At 39.6% G+C, this 20986-nt stretch overlaps 1 protein-coding gene and 1 pseudogene across 1 annotated transcript in view; both read right to left on the reverse strand.

Annotated features, from left to right (window-relative positions):
* Positions 1–14038: 14038 nt before the first annotated feature.
* LOC120558465 lies at positions 14039–15858 on the reverse strand (annotated as a pseudogene).
* Positions 15859–17668: 1810 nt separating this feature from the next.
* Positions 17669–20986, reverse strand: part of LOC120559074 (tyrosine-protein phosphatase non-receptor type 7-like) — a 33280-nt gene continuing 29962 nt past the window's right edge. Inside the window, exons 10-11 of the mRNA XM_039800495.1 lie at positions 19850–19958; positions 17669–18108 (exon numbers count right to left, since the gene is read on the reverse strand). Of these exons, the coding sequence (XP_039656429.1) occupies positions 18019–18108; positions 19850–19958 (199 nt within the window). The 3' untranslated portion in view covers positions 17669–18018. The remainder of the gene's footprint in view (positions 18109–19849; positions 19959–20986) is intronic.

The following is a 20986-nucleotide window of genomic DNA, read 5'->3' on the forward strand; positions in this document are numbered from 1 at the left end:
CTACAACAACGACGGGGTGATCAGGACCCCGACGCCAGTCTTCTTTCAGCGGATCGATTTATAGCTCTCCTAGCTCTATAGAAATCTGGCACCCTATTGTACGAAGTTAAACTGAGAGAGCGTGGCGTTCACAGACACCAGAATGAAGGAGTTCACGGTAACGTTCATCAGGCAGTAATACGGTACGTTCAGTTCACGTTCACCCAAAATATTAATGAGTTCATGAACTATCGTTCAGTGAACGCGTTCCAGTACAACACTGGTAACACTTGTGCTTACAGTATTTCTGAATTGCTAAAACACATTTTTTGAAGGTTTCTTTAGCTTTCTCAAAACCTTAAACACAAATCACCAAACTTAAGCTACACTGTCAAAACCTTTCACTTGTTTTGCTATATCAAACAATTGCTTCAGAACTATCTTTACCCAAAACCAGATAACACACACACATCCAGCTAATGCATAAACACTACACAGCAGTCATTACACACTACAGAGATAAATGCAAAACACTGCACTCAGGGCAGAGCAGGGGAAAAATTATATTTATTATGAAGTACTTGCACAATCATGCACACATAAATGTAGTCACAAACAAAATATGCAGCAGATCGATGTGTTGGAATCATTCTGCCTCAGCATCATGCCTTTGGGCATGGTCAGGCCACAGGACCTCATCAACGTCACAGGCAATCCTGTCCCTTGCTAAACAACGGGGAAAGAATCCTTTAGCATGCCGAATCCAACCTTGAATTGCTTCCACTCCAGTGTTGTCACATGCTGCATCCATTGACTGAATGAGATTTTCCTGTACAATGGCACATTGACCAATAATGTTGTGGCCTCTCCTTCTCCTCTTGGTGAGATTGAAGCCAGCTTCATCCAAGAAGATGCACTCATGAGGCCTCTCCATGGAATCCAGTTGAAACATTCTCTATAGAAATAACCAAAAATTTATTTTTTAAGTAACGTAAATGACATAGCATTCCAGGCTTCATGCCTCTGTATACATGTGTTGCATTACATTCAACACAGTAAAGATGTACAGTAACTCAATAGTGCTGTATAATCTCTGGACATGATTACTTACTTGTACATATTGATATCGTAGCTCTTTTACCCTTTCAGAATTTCTCTCAAATGGTACTCTGTAGGCTTGTTTGAGACTTATCAGGTTGTGTTTCAGGACACGGTCAATTGTGGAGAGACTCACCATTTGGATTTGACATGGCTTTATATCCTGATTACTGATTAGGTGCAACACATTACTGATTTGAAACAGTTGTTTTCAATTTTGAGTGCTTGTGTGTTACCGATGACAACAGTGTGTTGCTTGTGTTTCACTTTTGGGGGCTGTGTTGTGCCATTTTGAGTTGAAGTGCACCACAATGCTACATGTGTTTTGCGAATGACAATGTGTTTACAGTTTTGCACAAAGAGTGATTCCGATTTGCTAGTTGTGTCTAACCACATGAGAAGTGTTTAAAGTTCTGCAAACTGTATGATTCAATCAATAAAGTGGTTTGTACACTTGCAACTTTGGTTTTGCAAATGGATTTTAGTGTTTTAACATTTCAGAAATACTGTAATACATTTGTAACCCCTACAATCAAGTGGCCCCTCCATTTCCCTTTTATCTGAAGAATAGTATTGTATATTTATAGCAGACATTGTGAAAGGACAACAATCAATTACTTTTACCCTCCTGTTGTTCCAGGGTCAAATTTGACTCGTTTTCAAAAAGTCATAAATTTGGGTTTCTTTCAACCATATAACGTGCACTGCTACTTCTGATACTTGGGCGGAGTGATATGCTTGCAGCACCTGAGAAGCCCAGAGCAGCTTCGCCTTTCTGAGAATATAGTTCCCAGTTTATATATGGTTAGAAGATGGCTGTGTGTCATGTGACCTTGTTATTTGTACACGCTGTGACTCTACAAATCACAACATCTAAATAGGAACATGTTGGCGTTATTTTGTCACTTATTCGGAGCAGTAGGCTAGATGGAACCAGTTACCTGCAGGATCTGTGCTAGGCTAGGCTAATGCTGGGGGCGTCAGGCAGCGTTACAGCATGCACTGAGATGAGAAGGGTATGTATCGACTTATCTAATTCTGGGGGTTACGGTGAATAAGCTAAAGTCCCAATAAGTCGGCGTGTTCCTTTAAAAATGTAATTGAGGGAATTGCGAAACCAAAAACGCATATCTGCAATTTATCATTTCAAACTGGTAAATTCCCAAGTAAAATGAAAATTGCATAAGTCATACCACTGTACAAAACTGTAGATAAACCCCATTTCACAAACTACAGGCCTGTTTCCTTGCTTCCTCAGTTTTCTAAAATCTTAGAAAAACTCTTTGTTGGCAGGCTAAACAAATTCATCAATAAGCACAACATACTAAATGAGAGTCAATACGGATTCAGACCCAACAGATCGACATCTTTAGCCGTTATTGAGCTAATTGAAGAAATCACAAATGCCTTAGACAAAAAAAAATATGCAGCTGGGATATTTATTGATCTCAATAAAAGCATTCGATGACAGATTAACCAGTAAACTTGAACGGTATGGTATCAGGGGGGTTGTTTTGAACTGGCTGAGAAGCTATCTACATAACAGACAGATATAACAGGCAGCAGTTTGTGAAGTTGGGTGAATACCATAGACAGTTGAGGTGTGAATCATCACTGATCTCCCGATTCGATTACGAATACATAAGCTTCCAGACAATCCAGAGAGACACACTTACTATGTCTCTGTTCTGGGCTCTGAAGGTTTCAGCTCAGGGAAACACAGCTGGGAGGTGGAGGTCGGACATCATCCTGCCTGGACATTTGGTTTAGCCAAAGAGTCAGCTGACAGGAAGGGAAAAGTACATGCTTCACCAAAATATGGAATCTGGTGTTTGAAGTATCGCAGTGGAGAATACACTGATGGATCTGGTAAGAGTGTCACAGTGAAGAAGAGTCTCCAGAGGATCAGAGTCCAGCTGGACTATGAGGGGGGGGAGGTGTCCTTCTACAACTCTGAAGACAACACTCACATCTCCTCTCTCAGAGACACTTTCACTGAGAAACTCTTCCCTTGGTTCAGTATCGGATGGGCTGGTGATGCTAAAACTGCAGAAATCAAAATCTATCCAGCTGAGATTTCTCATGTTCAGGAAGGACGGAGAGCTCAGCGTAATTTATTAGGCTTCATGTGGTGGAGGGTTTAAGTTAGAGAGATCCAGGTTAAAGCAAAACACACCTCTGATTAATGAAAACACTAAGTACAACCCTTTTGAACCATACGCCCGATTACGATTATTGTGTCAGCGATTCAATTTGATTCAATATCTCGATGCATCATGATGTGTCAAATACATTTTTCTATTAAAGCCATGTAGGATATTTAATTCATAGCTTTTCAAGCATTCTGCAGTGCTCTTATACTAAATAAATTGGATACATAAAACTATACAGCACTGAGCACATGGCACTTCTTGAATGTGCAAAACATAACAGAATATGTAAACAGAAATGTTGTTAGGCCTACATTAAATTATAAACAGAAATAATCGATTATGAGCCGGCCGATTATCGATGCATCGAATCGTGGACATGGACGATGCTGCATCGATAATCGGCCGGCTCATAATCGATTATTTGATTAATTTCAACACCTCTAATAGACAGTATATATAAACTGGACCAGCAGACCCCGTGTCTCTGGACCAGAGACCAGTGAAGGATATCAGAAGTCTCTTTCCCGGTGCTGGCTGAGCGTTACTGAGCAGCCTCCAACTGAGCTTGAAGACGTAGATGTGACGTGAGCAACCTGTCTGAAAGTGTGAAGTCTTCTGGTAGCTGTGCCGAGAGAAATCTCAATCATTCCCAATCTTACAGAGACGGAGAGCGTAGGCACTACACACACTACACACACTATACACACTATACACTACACACTATACACTATACACACACTATACACACTACACATTATACACACTATACACACACTATACACACTATACACACTATACACACTATACACAATACATGCACAATACACACTATACACTACACACTACACACTATAGGGTTTTCTATGAAGGGTGTATTAAAAGGAAAATCAATCAGAAACTGATAAAAGGTGAAACTATTGATCAGCCTGTGCAGCCAACAATGATCTACATGTTGATAAGTGAGAGGAAATAAGAGGTTCAGTTATAAAAAAGCCGACTGTGATCAAAACGTGGACTTTGTCTCCATCTTGTGGCATTTAGGGGGAATGACACATGTGTCCATGTAATCACACGCTGTAAACATTAAGTACATCCAATAATGTGGATGACAGTATGCTCATGTGAAAGCATTTCTAAAACAATGTTGTCTTCTTGGGAAGGCTGATCCATCTCTAGACTACGGTGGCCGAGACGGTTCAACACAAACACAAAAGCTACAGCAGAAGTGTTTGTGTTGTAGCGTTTGTGTTTGTGTTGTAGCGTTTGTGTTTGTGTTGTGGCTCAGCCCCCGTACTAGACCCTTCATACTCTGTGTGAGCATCCAACACGCTCTCACAGCAGTTTGTGATATGGTCACGTTCTTTTTTAATCTATGGATTTGTGTACTGGACACGATTATGTTGTTTTTTTCGTGGTGCTCAGCAAGAAATGGGAAGCATCTATACGGAGGTTGGGTTTAGGAAAAGAGGAACGGGGAAGGGAACCGTCAACAACAGGGAAATAAAAAGCCACACGTGGGACGCGATCCCCTGGTCTCCTTGTTTGACCCAACCACCACCCGACCAGACTTTCTCTGCAGATTTTAAGCTATTCATACTACTCGCTACCGTAGTTGTGCTGTGATCACGAAATATGCTTCCCATTTACAGTTTTTCTTGATTGCTTTGACCTGCTTAAAGAAACTGGGATCCACTGGGTTTTCATCATCACTGTCTCAGCAGAGCAGGAGACACCTCTTGCAAATGTGTTAATTCTTTCTCATTGGATTGACATATTTTCCCCACCCAGAATAGTTAACATGGATGTCATTCAAGCAGTCCAAACTCCATTGTTTTAGCTATGGTAACCAAACAGAAACCATCTGTTCCTAACTATTAGAAACTACCTACATCAGTATGAAATCAATGAAGCACCTGTTTAACACACCTTCACACAAATCTTCAATTAGCAATCAGTCTGCTGGGTTAGGCCATGTGGCCCCATAGATCAGTCTGCAGGGTTAGGCCATGTGGCCCCATAGATCAGTCTGCAGGGTTAGGCCATGTGGCCCCATAGATCAGTCTGCAGGGTTAGGCCATGTGGCCCCATAGATCAGTCTGCAGGGTTAGGCCATGTGGCCCCATCGTCAAGACAGAAGAGACTGAGTATCAATAGTGGCTATTTCTTATACTCTACAGTAATAGATGGTTAAACTTTACTCTTATAGATTTTTTTATTTTCTTAATTTCTTATACTCTAATAGATTTAATAATTTGTAATATTTGCAGTATTTCAGTTTTCAGCCACAGTTTGAAAATAAGAATCAATGTAATCAATAAAATCTGCATCAAAGCATTTCTGATTCTGGATCCAAATCTTTGCAAGAAGGCAAATTTGACAACAAATGTCACTGGCATGAAAGCTACAGTACAGGCCAAAAGTTTGGACATACCTTCTCATTCAATGTGTTTCTTTATTTTCATGACTATTTACATTGTAGATTCTCACTGAAGGCATCAAAACTATGAATGAACACATATGGAATTATGTACTTAACAAAAAAGTGTGAAATAACTGAAAACATGTCTTATATTTTAGATTCTTCAAAGTAGCCACCCTTTGCTTTTTGATAACTCTGCAAACCCTTGGTGTTCTCTCAATGAGCTTCATGAGGTAGTCACCTGAAATGGTTTTACCTTCACAGGTGTGCTTTGTCAGGGTTCATTAGTGGAAGTTTTTCCCTTATTAATAAAAAGCAAAGGGTGGCTACTTTGAGGAATCTAAAATATAAGACATGTTTTCAGTTATTTCACACTTTTTTGTTAAGTACATAATTCCATATGTGTTCATTCATAGTTTTGATGCCTTCAGTGAGAACCTACAATGTAAATAGTCATGAAAATAAAGAAACACATTGAATGAGAAGGTGTGTCCAAACTTTTGGCCTGTACTGTACGTCCACTACGTAGGCTACAGTGACAAGCAATGGTGCACTGATTCACACCATTCTCACTGAGGGCTGTATTCTGTATTCTGTATTCTGTATTTAGTTGTCCACTGTGTAATGGTTGATTAGAAGAGCTCATACACGTGTTTGCAAGTTGTGTTGTTTGAAGTCAAAATTAGCTTTTGTTGCATATTTTAAATGTTTGGGCACGGTTAGAGCCTTTTAGAAATAAAATGTGTCATTTTGACCATGAGTACCACTGTTTCGGCCTGTGTGTTAACTGTTTTTAAAAATGTGGAGTTTGAGTTGACTACTGCGTCAAAGCAATCAAGAAAAACTGTAAATTGTTACCACTTCAATCAGGAAGTAAGACTACGATGCCTCTTTCTTTCTATATATTTTTTCTGCAATTTTCTTTTTCAGTTTACTGTTTTTTTGTGAGCATATTTTTATTCAGTCGAGTGTAAATATATCTGCTGTGCATATGTTGCACTGACTTGTTTGGTGAAAAATAAAAATATTTCAACAACATGTGTGTGTATCTGCAAATATTTCTGTGCATGTGAACAATCTGAAGAATTTTCTACAATTTGAACTATTTTGGTATTATGGCAAAGCATACTAAAGATGAGAGTGCTTTTCATTATTTCATTACGTGCATGTGGATGTTGATGGTGCAGTGGATGTGACACATGCCTTTGGTGTGGGAGATCTGGGTTTGATTCCCACTGCGATACATGAACCAATGTGTCCCTGAGCAAGGCACTTAACCCCTAGTTGCTCCAGAGGTGTGCAACCTCTGACATATATAGCTACTGTAAGTCACTTTGGATAAAAGGGTCAGCTAAATGACATGTAATGTGTGTAGATGGTTATACAAGAATCTGGTAATATCAGTGAAGTGTATGCCATTTGGTGCAAAAGTTAGATTCTTGATAATGTTATATGTAGTTTTGGTTGCAGTACTTTATTCTGCAGAATATATGATGAGGTATTTTGCAGTTGTTTTGTGAAATGTGTTTTGATAAAATCAGCCTAGTTTGCAAAATTGTGTTTTAGCAATTGGAAAAAAAAATGTAAATACCACCACAAAAAAAAATGACATAATTGTGTCCTGTACACGAATCAGTACATTACATAATGTGACCATTTCATGACCTTCCGTGAGAACGGGTTGGAGCATTTTACATTCCTCATCACACTACAGGCAAAAACAGAGAACATTTATGTTACTACACTTTGTCTATTTGGGCCTGTAGATTTCTCCTAACTTCACCCAAGGTGAGCATTAACTACAGCCAAAGAACTTCTAATATATCAAGAAGTGCCACTCCCTCGTTACTCCCGGCTTCTGAACTGGTTGCAGTTCCACCACAGTTCCATATAGGGGGCGCTCACAGGCCAGTGCAGAATGAATGGAGGTCTATGGAGCTGTACCCCTCAAAACCCACTTTTCTCAGGATATAATTTTTTGTCTAGTAATTTGAATGTTGCATTCGAAAGGGGAGGCTAAGAAAATACACACTGTTGTGTGTTAGATTTTTTTAAAGTCACTTTTTTGTTCTAAAAAGCCTTTTAAAATGTCGATGACGTCATACACATATACGGCCAGAGATACTGCTTTACGGCAAGCTCTGAGTCACTTCCTTTGTTCTCTCGAGGCATCGACAACACAGCTGATAGGTTAGACTCTGTTAATACAACACAGCTGATAGGTTAGTCTCTCCCTGTTAATACAACACAGCTGATAGGTTAGTCTCTCCCTGTTAATACAACACAGCTGATAGGTTAGTCTCTCCCTGTTAATACAACACAGCTGATAGGTTAGTCTCTCCCTGTTAATACAACACAGCTGATAGGTTAGTCTCTGTTAATACAACACAGCTGATAGGTTAGTCTCTCCCTGTTAATACAACACAGCTGATAGGTTAGTCTCTCTCTGTTAATACAACACAGCTAACAGGTAAGGCTCTCCCTGTTAATACAACACAGCTGATAGGTTAGTCTCTCCCTGTTAATACAACACAGCTGATAGGTTAGTCTCTCTCTGTTAATACAACACAGCTGATAGGTTAGTCTCTCTCTGTTAATACAACACAGCTGATAGGTTAGTCTCTCCCTGTTAATACAACACAGCTGATAGGTTAGTCTCTCTCTGTTAATACAACACAGCTGATAGGTTAGTCTCTCCCTGTTAATACAACACAGCTGATAAGGTTGTCTCTCCCCTGTTAATACAACACAGCTGATAGGTTAGTCTCTCTCTGTTAATACAACACAGCTGATAGGTTAGTCTCTCCCTGTTAATACAACACAGCTGATAGGTTAGTCTCTCCCTGTTAATACAACACAGCTGATAGGTTAGACTCTCCCTGTTAATACAACACAGCTGATAGGTTAGTCTCTCCCTGTTAATACAACACAGCTGATAGGTTAGACTCTCCCTGTTAATACAACACAGCTGATAGGTTAGTCTCTCCCTGTTAATACAACACAGCTGATAGGTTAGACTCTCCCTGTTAATACAACACAGCTGATAGGTTAGACTCTCCCTGTTAATACAACACAGCTGATAGGTTAGTCTCTCCCTGTTAATACAACCGGCTGATAGGTTAGTCTCTCTCTGTTAATACAACACAGCTGATAGGTTTGACTCTCCCTGTTAATACAACACAGCTGATAGGTTAGTCTCTCCCTGTTAATACAACACAGCTGATAGGTTAGTCTCTCCCTGTTAATACAACACAGCTGATAGGTTAGTTTCTCCCTGTTAATACAACACAGCTGATAGGTTAGTCTCTCCCTGTTAATACAACACAGCTGATAGGTTAGTCTCTCCCTGTTAATACAACACAGCTGATAGGTTAGTCTCTCCCTGTTAATACAACACAGCTGATAGGTTAGTCTCTCCCTGTTAATCGCAACACAGCTGATAGGTTAGTCTCTCCCTGTTAATACAACACAGCTGATAGGTTAGTCTCTGTTAATACAACACAGCTGATAGGTTAGTCTCTCTCCCTGTTAATACAACACAGCTGATAGGTTAGTCTCTCCCTGTTAATACAACACAGCTGATAGGTTAGTCTCTCCCTGTTAATACAACACAGCTGATAGGTTAGTCTCTCTCTGTTAATACAACACAGCTAACAGGTAAGGCTCTCCCGGTTAATACAACACAGCTGATAGGTTAGACTCTCCCTGTTAATACAACACAGCTGATAGGTTAGTCTCTCCCTGTTAATACAACACAGCTGACAGGTTAGTTTCTCCCTGTTAATACAACACAGCTGATAGGTTAGACTCTCCCTGTTAATACAACACAGCTGATAGGTTAGTCTCTCCCTGTTAATACAACACAGCTGACAGGTTAGTTTCTCCCTGTTAATACAACACAGCTGATAGGTTAGTTTCTCCCTGTTAATACAACACAGCTGATAGGTTAGTCTCTCTCTGTTAATACAACACAGCTGACAGGTTAGTTTCTCCCTGTTAATACAACACAGCTGACAGGTTAGTTTCTCCCTGTTAATACAACACAGCTGATAGGTTAGACTCTCCCTGTTAATACAACACAGCTGATAGGTTAGTCTCTCTCCCTGTTAATACAACACAGCTGATAGGTTAGTCTCTCTGTTAATACAACACAGCTGATAGGTTAGTCTCTCCCTGTTAATACAACACAGCTGACAGGTTAGTTTCTCCCTGTTAATACAACACAGCTGATAGGTTAGACTCTCCCTGTTAATACAACACAGCTGATAGGTTAGTCTCTCTCTGTTAATACAACACAGCTGACAGGTTAGTTTCTCCCTGTTAATACAACACATTTTAGCCTGCTGATAGGTTAGTTTCTCCCTGTTAATACAACACAGCTGATAGGTTAGACTCTCCCTGTTAATACAACACAGCTGATAGGTTAGACTCTCCCTGTTAATACAACACAGCTGATAGGTTAGTCTCTCCCTGTTAATACAACACAGCTGACAGGTTAGTCTCTCCCTGTTAATACAACACAGCTGATAGGTTAGACTCTCTGTTAATACAACACAGCTGATAGGTTAGTCTCTCCCTGTTAATACAACACAGCTGATAGGTTAGTCTCTCCCTGTTAATACAACACAGCTGATAGGTTAGTCTCTCCCTGTTAATACAACACAGCTGATAGGTTAGTCTCTGTTAATACAACACAGCTGATAGGTTAGTCTCTCCCTGTTAATACAACACAGCTGATAGGTTAGTCTCTCCCTGTTAATACAACACAGCTGATAGGTTAGTCTCTCCCTGTTAATACAACACAGCTGATAGGTTAGTCTCTCTCTGTTAATACAACACAGCTAACAGGTAAGGCTCTCCTGTTAATACAACACAGCTGATAGGTTAGTCTCTCCCTGTTAATACAACACAGCTGATAGGTTAGACTCTCCCTGTTAATACAACACAGCTGATAGGTTAGTCTCTCCCTGTTAATACAACACAGCTGATAGGTTAGTCTCTCCCTGTTAATACAACACAGCTGATAGGTTAGACTCTCCCTGTTAATACAACACAGCTGATAGGTTAGACTCTCCCTGTTAATACAACACAGCTGACAGGTTAGTTTCTCCCTGTTAATACAACACAGCTGATAGGTTAGTCTCTCCCTGTTAATACAACACAGCTGATAGGTTGTGTCTCTCTGTTAATACAACACAGCTGATAGGTTAGTTTCTCCCTGTTAATACAACACAGCTGATAGGTTAGTTTCTCCCTGTTAATACAACACAGCTGATAGGTTAGACTCTCCCTGTTAATACAACACAGCTGATAGGTTAGACTCTCCCTGTTAATACAACACAGCTGATAGGTTAGTCTCTGTTAATACAACACAGCTGATAGGTTAGTCTCTGTTAATACAACACAGCTGATAGGTTAGTCTCTCCCTGTTAATACAACACAGCTGACAGGTTAGTCTCTCCCTGTTAATACAACACAGCTGACAGGTTAGTTTCTCCCTGTTAATACAACACAGCTGATATATCAGCTGTGTTGTATAGCTGAGAGTAAATGTAAGGTTAGACTCTCCCTGTTAATACAACACAGCTGATAGGTTAGACTCTGTTAATACAACACAGCTGATAGGTTAGACTCTGTTAATACAACACAGCTGATAGGTTAGTCTCTCTGTTAATACAACACAGCTGATAGGTTAGACTCTCCCTGTTAATACAACACAGCTGATAGGTTAGACTCTGTTAATACAACACAGCTGATAGGTTAGTCTCTCTGTTAATACAACACAGCTGATAGGTTAGTCTCTCCCTGTTAATACAACACAGCTGACAGGTTAGTTTCTCCCTGTTAATACAACACAGCTGATAGGTTAGACTCTGTTAATACAACACAGCTGATAGGTTTCTCTCTGTTAATACAACACAGCTGATAGGTTAGTCTCTCCCTGTTAATACAAACACAGCTGACAGGTTAGTTTCTCCCTGTTAATACAACACAGCTGATAGGTTAGTCTCTCCCTGTTAATACAACACAGCTGATAGGTTAGTCTCCTCCTGTTAATACAACACAGCTGATAGGTTAGTTTCTCCCTGTTAATACAACACAGCTGATAGGTTAGTTTCTCCCTGTTAATACAACACAGCTGATAGGTTAGTCTCCCTGTTAATACAACACAGCTGATAGGTTAGTCTCTGTTAATACAACACAGCTGATAGGTTAGTCTCCGTTAATACAACACAGCTGATAGGTTAGTCTCTGTTAATACAACAAACAGCTGATAGGTTAGTCTCTGTTAATACAACACAGCTGATAGGTTAGTCTCTCTGTTAATACAACACAGCTGATAGGTTAGTCTCTCTGTTAATACAACACAGCTGATAGGTTAGTCTCTCTCTGTTAATACAACACAGCTGATAGGTTAGTCTCTCTCTGTTAATACAACACAGCTGATAGGTTAGACTCTCCCTGTTAATACAACACAGCTGATAGGTTAGTCTCTCCCTGTTAATACAACACAGCTGATAGGTTAGACTCTCTCTGTTAATACAACACAGCTGATAGGTTAGACTCTCTCTGTTAATACAACACAGCTGATAGGTTAGTCTCTCTCTGTTAATACAACACAGCTGATAGGTTAGACTCTCCCTGTTAATACAACACAGCTGATAGGTTAGTCTCTCCCTGTTAATACAACACAGCTGATAGGTTAGGCTCTCCCTGTTAATACACATGCTAGAAAGAGGTTTGCTAATGTTGTAAAGACCACGCCGAAATATTCACTCTGATATTCAGGCTCTGCTCGGATGCCGTCAAGCAGGATCTCCGATCGTAATCACTCCTTCACTGACCAATCAGCATTCATTAGCAGAATGCTAGCGTGTTATGGGCTACAACGAGTCACCCTGTAAGAAATCAAAAGGACATAAGTACTCGTTCATTCAACTTTCGACCTATAACCCATGTTGAACTTGCAAAAACTACAATCAAATCTGAGGTTTCTCAACGACAATCAGGCGAAAGAGACAAATGTAGCCGTCTAGCTCCATAGACTCCCATTCATTTTGCACTGGACCGCGATCACCCCCAGTGGAACTCTGGAGGAACTGCAACCAAAATGCGGAACAATGGGGCTGGATAGGGAGTGGAACGGCTTTCCGTAGACCGGCTTTGCTACAGCCCTCCGGTTGTTGGTTCTACTTCCTGTTTGGGTAAGGGTTGATAGAGGAAGAAGAGGAGACAGACAGAGGAAGATACTGCTGTGGGATTCAAACACTGCCCCCTGGTGGTGACCCAATGTACTGACAGTTATTGTGTGAAACAGCCTGAAGCTGAGACATTAGTAAGCTATAATTACTAATCAATATTGGTGCCAATGTGAACAAGTATTAATCATTAAAGTTATTTATAAAGCAAATAAATCCTAACACAGTTTCAGTTTGTATGTTGTGATATTTTAATGAATGTATCAACAGATTAATTGATAACAGAAACAGATTTAAACAATCTTAAAGTCAATATATTTTATGGAAAAATAAACTTTATTAAACAATTTCTGCAGTTTTCAGACATTTAAAGAAACACAAACAAGGAAGTAGACGGACTTTGTGTGAAACCCAGAATATGTCTGACAGTCAACAGTCACACATGGTAAACAAATAGCAGGAGAATAATGACATCAACATTCACTGGTTGGTCTCTGTGTGTGTGTGTGTGTGTGTGTGTGTGTGTGTGTTTTCCATCTCTTTACACACAAATGAGATCCAACCAGTCCCCCGTTCCACTTCATCATATGGTAGAGTAATGAATACACTCAGATTCCTAGACTTATATAGTACTCTAATAACCCTTATGCTAACTTTCTGTGTGTCCTGAGTCTAATACACACTCAGGTTCCTGAACTTATAAGGTGATCAGTGCTTGAGCTAATCTAACTGTGTTCCCAAATCTATACATATACAGGGGATACACTATAATAATGAGAATAACACATCTAGAATATTGAAATATTTCTACACTTTCTGGGATTTAAAATGAAAATCTATTTGACAAAATAACATTCATGTTTAAACTTAAGTTTGTTGCTCATCTTTGGAAAATAAACTTAACAACAACCAAGGAATGTGTTCCCTGAAGAGAGCACTATGTAGTTTAACCCTCCTGTTGAACTCTGGTCAGATTTGACTAATTTTCAAAAAGTTTCTATATCAGAAATTTGGGTTTTCTTTCAAACAAATTGTCCAAAAAAAAATAATAACGTGGATGGTCCCCTACAACGCTCTTCACAAGTTAAATAAATGTTCAGTCCACTACTTTCATTGAATTTGAGTGTTTTAGTCAATTTTATAGCATTTGAAGAAAAAACAATTGATGAAATAACTTTCATTAAAAATGTTAAAGAAAGTGACAAAAACATCGGGGAAAGCTACACAAGTGTTAAGACGACCACAACGTTGATAAAGGTTTTGGACTCAGAAAAACTAAAAGTTTCAGGTCGATGGGAGGACAACATCAGAGTTAAACAACAACGGAGGAATGTGTTGCATCCTGTAGTTAATAAAACAGACCAGATCTTCTGGATCTCTCTAACTTAACCCCTCCACCACATGGACTCTCTCCGTCCTCCCTGAACATCACACAGAAATCTCAGCCCGACAGATTTTGATTTCTGCAGTTTTAGCATCACCAGCCGGTCCGATACTGAACCAAGGGAAGAGTTTCTCAGTAAAAGTGTCTCTGAGAGTGTAGATGTGAGTCATGTCTTCAGAGTTGTAGAAGGACACCTCCCCCCCCTCATAGTCCAGCTGGACTCTGATCCTCTGGAGACTCTTCTTCACTGTGACACTCTTACCAGATCCATCAGTGTATTTTCCACTGTGATACTTCAAACACCAGATTCCATATTCTGGTGAAGCATGTACTTCTCCCTTCCTGTCCGCTGACTCTTTAGTTAAACCCACATACCAATCAGGATGATCTCCCACCTCCACCTCCCAGCTGTGTTTCCCTGAGCTGAAACCCTCAGAGCCCACAACATCTGGATACATGCTGTATCTCTCTGGATTGTCTGGAAGCTTCTGCTTTGTGTCTCCACATCTCACACTGGTCAGATCATCAGACAGATAGAGATGGGGGTGTGTGGTGTTTGGGTCCAGAATGACGGGACAGAAGTGGACCATGTCCTTCATCTTCTCCCAGACTCTGAAGGACAGGTTGCCCAGATGTTTGGCCACATCTGTCAGTGCTCCTGAGAGCAGCTGTGGATCTGACAGCGAGCACTGGACTCTGGCTCTGCTCTGAGAGGCTTTATAACTGCTGAGGAACGCCACGCTGTCTTTCTGCAGGTCTGCTTCCACAGCAGAGATGCTGTCTGACAGAGAGGAGATCTGCTCCTGAATCCTCTTCATCTCTCTGCTGACAGTCTTCCCCCTCTGCTGCTCTTCCTCCCTCAGAGCTGCCAGTCTGGACTCCTCTTCCTCTTTCAGGAACTGGTGCAGCTTGTTGAACTCGGCTCTGATCTGCCTCTCTGTAGACAGCAGCTGATTCTTGGAGAGTTGATTTATTTCATCGTATGTTTCCTCCACTCGTCTGTGTTTGTCCCTCTTGTCCTGCAGAGACTGTAAGTCAGATTCCAGCTGCTACTTCAGATCTCTGACTGCTTGTTCTACAGGAACCACCGTGTGACCGTGGTGGAGAGGAAACTCACAGACAGGACACACAGCTTTATCTTCATCCTTACAGAACCAATAAGGGACTTCTGGATGTTCATCACACACCACCTCCTCTTTCTTCTTTTCTTTTCCCGTCTCAGATGATCCAGATTTCTGTCTCCCCGCAAAGTTGTCAGCCAGTTCCTTCAGTGCAAAGTTCACTTCTGGTTCATCCATTAAGGACTTTCTTTTACAAATGGGACAGTTTTTGTTGTTAGCTTGTTCCCAGAATGTGTGCAGGCAGCTTGAACAGAAGCTGTGGTTGCAGCTCAGAGACACAGGATCTTTGAAAGTCTCTGAACACACATGGCAGTTCAGGAAACTTTCAACAAGAGCAGTTTTCTCAGCCATCTGTCTTCGTATCTAAATGTCTCTCAAAAGCAGGACTCACCGAGTTACTGTCCCTTCTCTTGACTGCTTCAAATCTTCCAAAATCTTCTTCCTCCTGCAGTCGTGTGTGTGTGTGTTTTCCAGCAGAGATCTCACAACCTGTTATGGAGTCTCAGCTCCGTTCATTTATGTGGAAATCAGCTTTAAGTTTCACTTTCCATCCTTTAAAGTACTGTGAAAACTGACAGCTGACATTCTGCGTTCTCACCAGCAGGTGGGGCTGTGTCTGTTTTAGATGATCAGCACATGTCACCACCAGGGGGCAGTGTTGTTATCACACAGCAGTATTTACCTTGATCTGTCTCTTCTTCTTCCTCTTGTAGGATGCCAGCAGTGTAGATGCTTGCTAAGCATACTACTGCCCTCCACAGGTCAATGTTATATGTAGATTCTTACATGCAGTCTTGTGTCATGCAGGAATTTAATAACTGCCTTGGATATTTGTCACTGTGTCCAAACAAAGATTAAACAGAAAAAGCCTCAACTCAAAGTCCTGTCTGACAAACCTTTCTTTCTGCCCTTTACTTCTTACATTGTAGGAAAACATGCTTCACTGACTTCCACATTCACACAAAACCACAAAATTGTTTTCCTGAAATGCACAAAGTGTAATTTAACCCAGAGTGCTCCAGTCTTAATCCACACAGTTTAACTGAGTCCCCATGGGACAGAGATACATATTTTCCTAACTTCAGGTTGCATAGACCAGTGTTTCTCAAATCGGGGTACGTGTCTCCCTAGGGGTACTCTGGAGCAGTGGTTCCCAACCTTTTTTCTTTGGCACCCCCCCTACTCATGTCTAAGAAAAGCTGAGCCCCCCTCCCCCGAAACCTAAGTTGAGGTAACTCTCGAGATAGAGCCTTTCCTTCTTTTCTGATACAGAGGAGTTATCAGCACTGTTACATTTCTCCGCCATGTTTCATTCATAAACCAGTGATGCCGTGGCGGCAGGAAAGACGAGGCTACAACTAAATATATAGTTTTCATACAGACTTTTGTATACATTATATATTCTAGTGTATTATCATAATTTGTTTATTTTTTTGTGCAAATATTTTTTTTTTACCTCAACCTCAAACCAGATAAAGACTCGCGCCCCCCCTGTGATCTTTGCCGCCCCCCCTGGGGGTGCCCGGACCCCAGGTTGGGAACCACTGCTCTGGAGGACTGCAGGGGGTACGTGTCCCCCTAGGGGTACTCTGGAGGACTACAGGGGGTACGTGTCCCCCCTAGGGGTACTCTGGAGGACTGCAGGGGGTACGTGTCCCCTTAGGGGTACTCTGGAGGACTACAGGGGGTACGTGTCCCCCCTAGGGGTACTCTGGAGGACTGCAGGGGGTACGTGTCCCCCTAGGGGTACTCTGGAAGACTGCAGGGGGAACGTGTACCTCTAGGGTCCCCACCACACTGTTGAGCACCATATAACCCCACAAAAAATTGTCAGAGAAGCGACAAAAACCTTCTTTTTTTAAAGTGCCAAAGAAGTTGTAAAAAGTTGCAAAAGTGTCAAAGAAGCAACCACAAATTTCAAAGAGATATCAAAATAAATGTCAAAAATGGGAATGAGGTTTAAAAAATTGCAAAAAATTTGAAAAAATGACAGAAAGGTAAAAAAAGTTACAAATATGTCAAAAAAGGGAAAAACCTTTTAAAAAGGAACAAAAAGTTTGAAAAAAGCCACAAGAATTTTGGAAAAACACTGAAAATTCGACACAATCTTCAGAAAAACTGACAAACATGATAGGTGTAGTTCATGACTCAATTCAAACAGGATCAAAAGTTATTACAAAACAAGAACATTTTTTAACTAAATAAAGTGGTTGAAACAGGAAGGGGCGGGACATCCCCTTTGTTTTTAAATCAGCCTTTGAAGTTATTCATGTCTTTACATATAAATATCTATATGAAAACACACACAATGCCTGTCACACAATATTAATTTTTATTTTATTTCATTAGATGTAAATATTGAAATCTGCATTTTCCATTTTCCAACTTTGATTCAGTTCAGTTTTCGGAGACTTTCAGTCCAGTGTAAACGCTATTTTCTGGATTTTCGTAGCCTCTGCTGTGCCGGTTGATCAGGATCTCTGTGCACTGATCTGGACCCCGCAGGTATTTGGGGTTTCTGTGTGATCCTCCAACTTCTGAGACAGCTGGTTTCCCAAATTCTCCGTCTGTGCATGGATAAAGTCTTTGGGTTCAGCTGCTTTGCCATTTTTTTCTGGTTCTGTTTAATACTTCTGGTTCTGCAACCTGTTGGTTCTGTTTGGTGTCAGTTCTTCTGAGTCTTTGTTTTATCCAGCTGGAGGTTCTGCAGCTGTTTCGTGACTTGGTCCTCTGGGTTCTGGTTCTGGTTCTGCTCCTGGATAAGAGGAAACACTGTGTTTAACTGCTACACCACAAGACTTTCTGATCTGAAGGTTTGGTTAATTTTAGGCAAATAAAACTACATTTTTAAAGTCAGGGAAAGATTGCTAAAACTGTGTGATTACAGCAAGCAAAAACTAAGAGATTAAGATAGGAAAAAAATTGCTAACACTATATGATTAAGGTCGGGGAAAGATGGCTAAAACTAGAAGGTTAAGGTTGGAGAAAGATTGCTAAAACTAGAGAGTTAGGGTTGGAGAAATATATCTAAAACTAGAGGGTTATGGTTGGGGAAAGACACCTAAAACTAGGGGGTTAAGGTTGGAGAAAGATGGCTAAAACTACAGAGTTAGGGTTGGAGAAAGATGGTTAAAACTAGAGAGTTAGGGTTGGAGAAAGATGGCTAAAACTATGGGGTTATGGTTGGAAAAAGATGGCTAAAACTAGGGGGTTAGGATTGGAGAAAGATGGCTAAAACTAGAGAGTTAGGGTTGGAGAAAGGTGGCTAAAACTATGGGGTTAAGGTTGGAGAAAGATGGCTAAAACTCGAGTGTTAAGGTTGGAGAAAGATGGCTAAAACTCGAGTGTTAAGGTCGGGGAAAGATGGCTAAAACTAGAAGGTTAAGGTTGGAGAAAGATTGCTAAAACTAGAGAGTTAGGGTTGGAGAAATATATCTAAAACTAGAGGGTTAAGGTTGGAGAAAGATTGCTAAAACTAGAGAGTTAGGGTTGGAGAAATATATCTAAAACTAGAGGGTTAAGGTTGGGGAAAGACGCCTAAAACTACAGAGTTAGGGTTGGAAAAAGATGGCTAAAACTAGGGGGTTAGGATTGGAGAAAGATGGCTAAAACTAGAGAGTTAGGGTTGGAGAAAGGTGGCTAAAACTAGAGAGTTAGGGTTGGAGAAAGATGGCTAAAACTATGGGGTTAAGGTTGGAAAAAGATGGCTAAAACTAGAGAGTTAGGGTTGGAGAAAGATGGCTAAAACTATGGGGTTAGGATTGGAGAAAGATGGCTAAAACTCGAGTGTTAAGGTTGGAGAAAGCTGGCTAAAACTAGGTGGGTTAAGGTTGGAGAAAGATGGCTAAAACTATGGGGTTAAGGTTGGTAAAGATGGCTAAAACTAGAGAGTTAGGGTTGGAGAAAGATGGCTAAAACTAGAGAGTTAAGGTTGGAGAAAGATGGCTAAAACTAGAGAGTTAGGGTTGGAGAAAGATGGCTAAAACTAGAGAGTTAAGGTTGGAGAAAGATGGCTAAAACTAGAGAGTTAAGGTTGGAGAAAGATGGCTAAAACTAGAGAGTTAGGGTTGGAGAAAGATGGCTAAAACTCGAGTGTTAAGGTTGGAGAAAGATGGCTAAAACTAGAGAGTTAAGGTTGGAGAAAGATGGCTAAAACTAGAGAGTTAGGGTTGGAGAAAGATGGCTAAAACTCGAGTGTTAAGGTTGGAGAAAGATGGCTAAAACTAGAGGGTTAAGGTTGGAAAAAGATGGCTAAAACTAGAGGGTTAAGGTTGGAGAAAGATGGCTAAAACTAGAGAGTTAGGGTTGGAGAAAGATGGCTAAAACTCGAGTGTTAAGGTTGGAGAAAGATGGCTAAAACTCGAGTGTTAAGGTTGGAGAAAGATGGCTAAAACTATGGGGTTAAGGTTGGAAAAAGATGGCTAAAACTAGAGGGTTAAGGTTGGAGAAAGATGGCTAAAACTAGAGAGTTAGGGTTGGAGAAAGATGGCTAGTACCGGGCGGTGTTGTAGCTGGGAGCTGTACTGGGCCAGTGTGGAGTACAGGAACTGGTACTGCTCTGTAGTCTGGATCATACCACCCCTGCACAGGACGGGGGGAACTACAGGTTAAACATGCTACATTTAGAGAATAAACAAAAGCTACACCACAGAGAGAGAGAGAGAGAGAGAGAGAGAGAGAGAGAGAGAGAGAGAGAGAGAGGAAGAGAGGAAAGAGAGAGAGAGCCGAGAGAGAGAGAGAGAGAGAGAGAGAGAGAGAGAGAGAGAGAGAGAGAGAGAGAGAGGAAGAGAGGAACAGAGAGAGAGAGAGAGAGAGAGAGAGAGAGAGAGAGAGAGAGAGAGAGAGAGAGTTGATAGTTTACCTGTTGAATTGGAGATAAAATGTTTTTTTTTTTTTTTTTTTTTTTTTTTTTTTTTTTTTTTTTTTTTTTTTTTTTTTTGTTGATAAAAAACTTTTTCCTTTTTTTTTTTTTTTTAAAAAAAAAAAAAAAAAAAAAAAAAAAAAAAAAAAAAAAAAAAAAAAAAAAGAAAAAAAGTTTATATGTTTTATTAAAATTTTTTTAATTTTTTTTTTTATATATTAATTTTTTTTTTTTTTTTTTTTTTTTATTTTTTGTAAAGAATATTTTAATTTTTTAATTTATTATATTTTTTTTTTTTGTTAGTTTTTTTTCCCCCTCCCCCCCCCCCCCCCTCTTTAAAAATTAATAACATTTAAAAAAAAAATTTAAAATATTTTAAAAATTTTTTTTTTTTTTTTTATTTTTTTTTTTTTTTTTCCTTTTTTTATTATTTTTTTACAAAAAATTTTTTTTTTATTTTAAATTTTTTAAAATTATATAAATAATTTAAAAAATAATATATAAAAATAAAAAAATTAATAAAATATAAAAAAAAAAAAAAACAATTTTTTAATAAAACTATTTTTTTTATTAAATTTTTAATTTTTTTTTATATTTTTATTTTTAAAAATATAAAAAAAAAAAAATTTAATTTTAAAATTTTTAAATAAAATTATAAATAAAAAAAAAATAAAAAAAAATAATTTTAAAAACAAAAAAAAAAAAAAAATTTATAAAAATTAAAAAAAATATTTTTTAAAATATTTTTAAAATTTTTTAAATTTTTTTTTTA

The sequence above is a fragment of the Perca fluviatilis genome, chromosome 5, assembly GCF_010015445.1.
Source record: "Perca fluviatilis chromosome 5, GENO_Pfluv_1.0, whole genome shotgun sequence".
NCBI lineage: Eukaryota > Metazoa > Chordata > Actinopteri > Perciformes > Percidae > Perca > Perca fluviatilis.